The sequence below is a fragment of the Clupea harengus genome, chromosome 20 (assembly GCF_900700415.2).
Source record: "Clupea harengus chromosome 20, Ch_v2.0.2, whole genome shotgun sequence".
NCBI classification, from domain to species: Eukaryota; Metazoa; Chordata; class Actinopteri; order Clupeiformes; family Clupeidae; genus Clupea; species Clupea harengus.
The window spans coordinates 24402098-24409652 of record NC_045171.1 but is presented as its reverse complement, the minus strand read 5'-3'; the positions used below and the strand labels follow the sequence as shown (position 1 = coordinate 24409652).

Below are 7555 nucleotides of genomic sequence, written 5' to 3'. Positions count from 1 at the left end.
ATCTGTTCCTCATAGACGGATCTTAGAGTCCATTGTGCTCTCAGTGGCTTGCAAGTGTTCGCTGAATTAAATGATTCACATGAATTGACACATTTCACACAACCACATTTTTGTAAAAACGGGTGACTAGCACTCACAAAAAACATGCAGAAAAGTAAGCATGCTAAGCTCCTGAGGCATCATCTGACACTGTCAATCATTACGTTTTTCCTTTTCACAAACTGGAGAAGCACTTCGCCCCTGGATTTCATGGTTGAGTTGTGTCAAGATCATTAAATATCAACGACGTATCATTGGTACACAGAACCAGACAGACAGACAGAGAGACAGACAGTGAAGCACTGAAGAGAGGTCTTTGACCAAATACTTTTACTACCACCATGACAAAGGGCACCAGTATTTTTAGGATTTCAACCTAAGAAAGCTTTGGAGAAACACCAAAGTACAATGAGAGACTATGATGAAGTTACATCATTTTTGGGCTATTGGGGGCCTTTTCAGAGACTAATTTATGTCCTCCTGAGCCTCAGTAGCATTCCCAATGGATATGTGGGAATGGCAATGGTTTTCCTGGCGGATATTCCTCCTCACCACTGCAGGCTTCCATTCCTGAACAGTAGCTATGGAGGACTGGGATACAATCTGTCCATCCCGACTGAGGAAGTGAAAGGAGAGATCATCCTGAGTCACTGCAGTCGCTACACTGACCAAAACACAGAGGGCTGTCTGGATGGCTGGGTGTTCAGCAAGGAGAGATACGTGTCCACCATTGTAACTGAGGTGAGACTGTAAGGAAGGCCATCTTATATTAGGCAGTTTTACTGATACAGGCAGTCAAATGTTTGTCAACAAGGTATAGCAATGCATAGCTGTTTGCAGGTTCCAAGCAAGATGGTATCTAAAGAGTCCTGGGTTATGGAAAACCGTTGCATTATGTATTTTCATCATAGCAAATTGTAGCTGAATTTTGCAGATATATGAACAGTTGAAATTAAATATTCCACAGTGGAATCTGGTGTGTGAGGACGCTTGGAAAACTCCCTTTACCATAACTGTGTTCTTCTTGGGAGTGCTGACTGGGTCCTTTCTCTCAGGAATCATATCTGACAGGTAATCGTCACAGTCATTGTCACCTCATGAAATTAATACCAGCATTTGTTGAGCTGGAGGACTACATAACAGAGAGAGAGTAGTGCTACACATTTGAGATGTGTGACCCTCCTGGATCCTAGTTCTATCATCAAACAAACTTCCAATGACAGGTGTTTTTCATCCGTTGGTCTTTTGTTGCCCGTGGCCTGAGGTTATGCTTCCATTTTGTGTAGGTATGGAAGGAAGCTCATCTTCTTTGGCACCATGGCAGTGCAGACTGTCTTCAGTATCATCCAGGCTGCCTCCAACAGCTGGGAAATGTTCTCTGTGCTTTACTTCATCGTTGGAATGGGACAAATAGCCAATTACTGCGCAGCTTTCATTCTAGGTAAGGTGTCGTTTTGAATACAGGGAAAAGGCATTGTCACATCATCTCTTTACTCACTCGCTCTAGGTAGATATCTGTGAAAACCACAGTATTTGAAATAGGCAAACCCCAGTCTTATGTCCCCTGGTGGATCTCTGCCCTCACTCATTAGGAGTTCATTTACTTTGTGAAATCAGGATTCATCGGTTTCAGTTGGATTGTGGTGGATTGTTGATATTTGTTTCTCCTTTGTTAACAGGATGTGAGCTTCTGAATAAGTCATGTCGAATAAGTTATGCTACTCTGGGCGTTACCCTGTCATACGCTTTCGGCTACATGTGCCTTCCACTCTTTGCCTACTTCATCCGGGACTGGAGAATGCTTCTTTTAACCTTGTCCGTTCCAGGATTCCTGTACATACCTTTGTGGTGGTAAGCACTCCTCTTGGTAAAACTCTCCAATATTGGTTGAAATTTCTAGTGATGCACTATAGTATGGCTTTTCGGTTTGTACCGTCCTTCTCATAATGATAATACTGACAGCAAGTCTAGCAACTATGATAAGCTTGTGATATGAAAACTGAAGACTTTTGCTCCCGGATAATTGAACTCATAACCTTGCCAAGTGCAAGAACCCTGCTTTTGCAGTTGAGTTCTAGTTGTCCGCTCTCTTTTGTCAGGTACATACCAGAGTCTCCTCGCTGGCTACTGTCTCAGGGTCGAGTGGAAGAGGCTGAGGCCATCATTCGAGCTGCTGCCAAGAAGAATGGCATCACTCCTCCTGATACTCACCATATACTCACCATATACTCACCATATACTCACCACCCCTCACCATATACTCCCCATATACTCCCCATATACTCCCCATATACTCACCATATACTCACCATATACTCACCATATACTCACCACCCCTCCCCATATACTCACCATATACTCACCAATCCTCCCCATAATCTTATTTTACAGGATAACAGTGGCTTTGACATACTATGGGCTGTCCTTAAACACTCCAAATATGGATGGGGATCCTTACCTGAACTGCGTCATAGCCGCCAGCAGTGAGGTGGTTGGCTACAGCGCCATGTGGTTTGCCGCGCGCTACGCTCCTCGCCGCTTCACTCTGCCGTTCTCTCTCATCGCCTGTGGCGTTCTGCTGCTGATCATCAAATTTGTTCCTGAAGGTTTGTGGACAGGTTTCCATGTGTCCTTTTGTTATGATTCACAGTGAGTGTCAGTTACTCAGTCAGTTCTTCAGTTACTCCAATACTGTGACTGTGACAGGCTTGAGTTCCTATGGACATACACTGTATGAGCTGTGCAGTTGTATGCAAACCTCTGGACACCCTGTCATGATACTTTTTATTTCATAAACAAACATTTCCAAACCAACATGAACATGAGGTGTGGTTTGAACCTCCTTGTCTCTTGCAGAGCTCAATGCCTTGACTATCGCTCTGGCGATGACAGGAAAGCTCTGTGTCACAGGGGCCTTTGCCTTTCTGTACCTCTACTGCACGGAGCTCTTCCCCACTGTGGTGCGGAACATGGGCCTGGGTGTCACCTCCATGGCATCTCGGCTTGGCAGCACAGTCTCTCCTTATGTAGCCTATATCGGTAGGCCTGCCTCATAATGAACCAGAACTGGAATGATCGTAGTAGTGTGTACAGTGGAAAATCTAACCTGCATTATACAGGTAATTTGGTTTGACATGTTCTATATACTAACTCTCACCCCTTTTATTTTTATACTGATTTATAGGAACGTATAACAAGGTATTACCCTATATTCTTATGGGTGTCATCAGCATCATTAGCGGTGTTCTAAGTATAATGCTACCAGAAACCAAAGATGAGGAGCTTCCTGAACTTATTAGTCAGGTCAAACCTGTCCATTGGTAGGTAGCAGACATTTGCAACTCTTTTTGTGCTGTGTCTTGCCAGTGGCATAATTTGGAAAGATACATGGTTTGGTATTTCTGAAAACAAAGGTTTGGTGTGTGTGTGTGTATTTGTGTTTCACAGGTTTTGCCGAAAACAAAAACTGGTGAAGAAAACAAGCCAAAAGGAAAATATACAAGTTGGGATTGGATTGGAGAAGTCCCACGGCTAGCAGGACATATCAACACTACATCCGGGGCGACAGTGGTTCAGGAGGTAGAGAATTCGTTTAGTAATCAGAAGGTTGCTAGTTCGATTCCCACTGTCGAAGCGTCCTTGAGCAAGACACTGAACCCCTAATTGCTCCTGATGTGCAGTGTGCCATCAGTGTAGATGTCAAATGTATATACAAACTAGTAAGTCGCTTTGGATAAAAGCGTCTGCTAAATGACTAAATGTAAAAATGTAACATCCCATTTAAGGTGTCTGTCTACATCAGTGCAGTCAGTTTGATTAGGGCCGTAACCACCATAGACCATATAACCTTGCTCCTGGTTAGTCCAAAATCCCTGGGTTTGGTTACCCAAATGCTTTGTTGTACTGCAACTATAGTTAAATGTTAGAGATACTCGGCTTGGTCACTCTCATTCAGTCACGATGGGGGTGGCACCGTAATGCCTTTGGGTCCCTGAGAGATGCAGTCTGCCATTCTTTTAAAATCAAATACACTTTTTACACAAATTCTGCGATATGCTTCTCAAAGTCTTCTCGCTGTCCATTCTGTGTGCCTTAAAACCCTCCAGAGTTCGTATCCAATCCTGTCACTGTAAATGGGAAACAAATAAAGTGGCTAATACTGATCCTTATACCATTCCAGCCAACACAGAGGGGAGGGGTGTCATTGGCTGTTGAGCCAATCAAATTACAGCCTTTCAACTTTTCACCAGAATCGCAAACTGTGCCTTTAATCATCATAGTCAGTTTTATGTTCTGATGAATTCAGTCAGTTATGTCAGAGAACACTAGTGTCCTGTGTGTCAGAAAGCATTCGAGACTGTAGGTGATCATGAACAGGCCTGAGAAATGAAATGATGTTAAGGGACATTAGGCCTGGGCGAATGAGGAGCATACTTTATGAGCAGCCAAACTGTGTCAGAGATTTGTGCTTTTGTCATGAAAGTCTGTCTTGTTGCATTTTTAGTTTAGCATCCTATCAACTGAGCATGATGTCATTGCATTTGACATGCAACTTCTTTTGGTTTAGGTTTTGCCATTTTTTCTTTTTCTTGCTTTTTTAAAATTAGCTCCTGTTAATGACATATGCACACTCAGCTGTGTATTCATTGTAATGCCACAATACTTTGCATCACATGTCAATGCAATTCACAAATAAATACTGGACTGAGGAACACTTAAATGGAGTCCTGCTGGAGTATTCTTAATTCTTCGTTAATTTACAGACATTACATGAAGGGAAATATAGTACAACTGTCAGAAGTAAGGGATGATTTTCGGTTTTGTTGATCCTTTTTTTGTGTGTACATACTTTCATGTATAGCGTTAGCAGTGTTCAATAATGAATTTGGTGTTTACCCTGATAGGGATCCCACACAGAGGACGAATGGAGGTGTTGGTCACCTCCAGAGGGGGGTTACCTGCAGCCGACAGAGATCAGAATTCCCATGTTTCTGAGATCTATGTTAAAACGAATCTATTCAGCTGCAGGACTGAGACCATTCAAATGAACCCATACAATATGACAAAGATATCAGAGACATAATCTGCACCCATCTGACCCACACCTAATTACTGCAGAGCAGTTGTAACTAGAAGGTCATCTGTGTTTTACAGTCCAAGGATTCTCGGCCACTTAGAGCCTTACATCCGTATGGTGGTTGTGGAGCAACCTGATAGGATATAATACAGTTTAATATTTCATTATCTATTCACTGATGATCAGGACAAAAAAACACTTTATCATTATTTTAGAAATAGTATTCTATTATCTTCTTCCACCACTTTAGACACATTCCCTTCCTCGCGTGTGCGCTTCAGGCTATCAAGCATCAGGTTACGGAAAAAAAGAGAACATTCTTTGGTAACCAAACAATTTTCTATATGAACAAAACAAAGGTCCCCCCCCCCTTAACTGGTTGACGTTAATCTTGACAGAAAGTTGATAGCTGAACAGTTCCTTTAGCGCGGCACATCTGTGACTGTGTGTGTGTGAGGGCTGTAAGACAAGAGCTGGTCTAGAGGTTTACACAGAGTAAGCTTAGTTTGGGTTTTTTTGGTATTATTTTTTGTTGATTTGTGTTTGTGTTTTGGGCCTGAGGGTGACTTGCAGTGGTTCACGGTGTGTTCTGAGTGTCGTGTAGTGTTTCACAGGATTGTAGTGGTGATTGGCACTCTAAATGAGCACTTAACACGAACCTTTTCTACCTCACATGTGTAGCATAATCACTAATTAATCACCGGTGCGTAGTACTATGCCACTCCTCTCCCTAGGTTGTTCCCATCACATTGTTCCTATTTATACCCGAGTTCACAAGCTGACGGCAGTACTGTCTAACACTGGGTGTCCGTGCATTAAGGTTGGTGGTCGTGATCGCAAATCATTTTTGGTGTGGGTTCTCTATCCCTTTCTCTGTGTTTGATGTAATTGTTGAGTACTGTCTAACGCTGGGTGTCCGTGCATTACGGTTGGTCCAGATGAGAGGGTTGCTTGGTGACTGCAGGCCATTGACCCTGACCAAGCTGTGCCTCGGGTGACTTCAGAGAACTAGAAGACGGCTTGCCTGGCCGTGTCCCGAGGGAACGGGACTGACGCGCACGGTGCTGAAACAATACGGACCTACCTGGACACCCCAGACAGACCCTTGAACTTTTAGATCAACTTAAAGTGTATTTTAATGTTTTATATCTCTTGTCAATTCCCTTGAGTAGCTTTAAATAAATCTATTTTCCTATTAAGAACAGTGTTGTGGTTTCACTTGCACGTACTCTGATCTTTGCGTCCGAGCCTGAACGCCCCTTTTAGGGTGCGTTACAATGTGATGTTCCATTTTTGAAGACCCAGTATGGCTGGATGAATGGCAGATCCAGAGGCCCCGGTGTTTGAGTAAACTCTTTTGGAGGTGCATGCAGATCTCCTCCAGCACGTTTGCTTCTGTGTACTGATCCCAACTGTGGAAAGAAAGCCTGACGGGAGTCAAGGCCTTTCGGGCTGTTTAACTCAGGGTGTGAAATTTGTACACATTCCTGTGCCCTCTAGTCTCTGCAAAGGTGAACCACTTAACGTGACTAGGCCCGAGTTGACAGACTACCCACCAAAACGAATTTGGAATTCATTTGAACTTCGATTTAATTGAAACCCTGTATCAACTCTGACACGCTGTAACAGGCACACATGAAGTTTTCCAAAAACGTTTTCCAAAATCACCATTTCAACGCTGACGGGGAATTCCAGCAAACGCCTCAGTAGCTTATGCCCAGCACTTACGAAAGGGACCCGCCCAGCATTTTCAGCCACACACACACACACACACACACACTCTCTTTCTCTCAACCCTCTCTTTTTACCTTTTTTCTAGGACTAATCACCTCCCTGTACAACTGAGACACCAGCAAACGTCTGCTCAGCGTTACTTAGTGTAGGCGCTGAAGGATCCACATCCCAGTGAACGGGAGGTTCACCACCACGGACGTCTGTCAAGTGACCTGGCTCCGACACTTTGGCCACATCGCCTTGATGATCACCATTCACTATCCAGCTTCTTTTTTTTCAACAGCTTTTTCAGCCACACACACACACACATACACACACTATCTCTCTCTCTCTCAACCCTCTCTTTTTACCTGCTGTTTCACCAAGGGGAGCAGAGGACCACCTTCCCAGAACATACAACCTAACTTCAAAAGCAGTCTCACACACTCACGACCCAACACTCCCATCTACAGCCATGAACCCTCCTATCAGTTTCTTCCTCACAACGTCTCACACACCACAAGGAACGTCTCACACACCACACAAAAAAAGATGACTTCTTGACCTAAATGCCAAGGCTAATTTTACAAAAGATCCACTATATCTTCTGTCTAATGTTAACTAGTTAGCTAAAAATGCTCTTGCTGCCGTAGTGTCAGTATGTCACAGAAACAAGTGGCACCTGTTCACTGAGCAAACCTCCATAATATGAAAAGTTGGGAAATA

At 43.6% G+C, this 7555-nt stretch overlaps 1 protein-coding gene and 1 long non-coding RNA gene across 2 annotated transcripts; both read left to right on the top strand.

The window, feature by feature from the left end:
* Nucleotides 1-15: 15 nt before the first annotated feature.
* LOC105897373 (solute carrier family 22 member 4-like) lies at nt 16-3577 on the top strand. The gene is made up of 9 exons (XM_031587521.2): nt 16-780; nt 1007-1110; nt 1326-1480; nt 1719-1890; nt 2139-2242; nt 2274-2645; nt 2896-3078; nt 3224-3359; nt 3487-3577. The coding sequence occupies exons 1-9, from the start codon at nt 448-450 to the stop codon at nt 3572-3574; spliced, it is 1647 nt and encodes a 548-aa protein (XP_031443381.1). The 5' UTR covers nt 16-447; the 3' UTR covers nt 3575-3577.
* A 1982-nt stretch (nt 3578-5559) lies between these two features.
* On the top strand, nt 5560-6313 carry LOC116225269. Its single transcript, XR_004166017.2, has 2 exons — nt 5560-5936; nt 6055-6313. It is a non-coding gene; the product is annotated as an uncharacterized LOC116225269 (long non-coding RNA).
* Nucleotides 6314-7555: the final 1242 nt, after the last annotated feature.

Bases quoted from the DNA above. Each gene is read 5' to 3' on its own strand.
- LOC105897373 (XM_031587521.2), top strand. From the start codon at position 448: ATGAGAGACTATGATGAAGTTACATCATTTTTGGGCTATTGGGGGCCT. The intron at 2,243-2,273 runs ATACTCACCATA...CATATACTCACC, and splicing joins GAATGGCATCACTCCTCCTG to ATATACTCACCACCCCTCAC. The intron at 3,079-3,223 runs GTAGGCCTGCCT...ACTGATTTATAG, and splicing joins TCCTTATGTAGCCTATATCG to GAACGTATAACAAGGTATTA.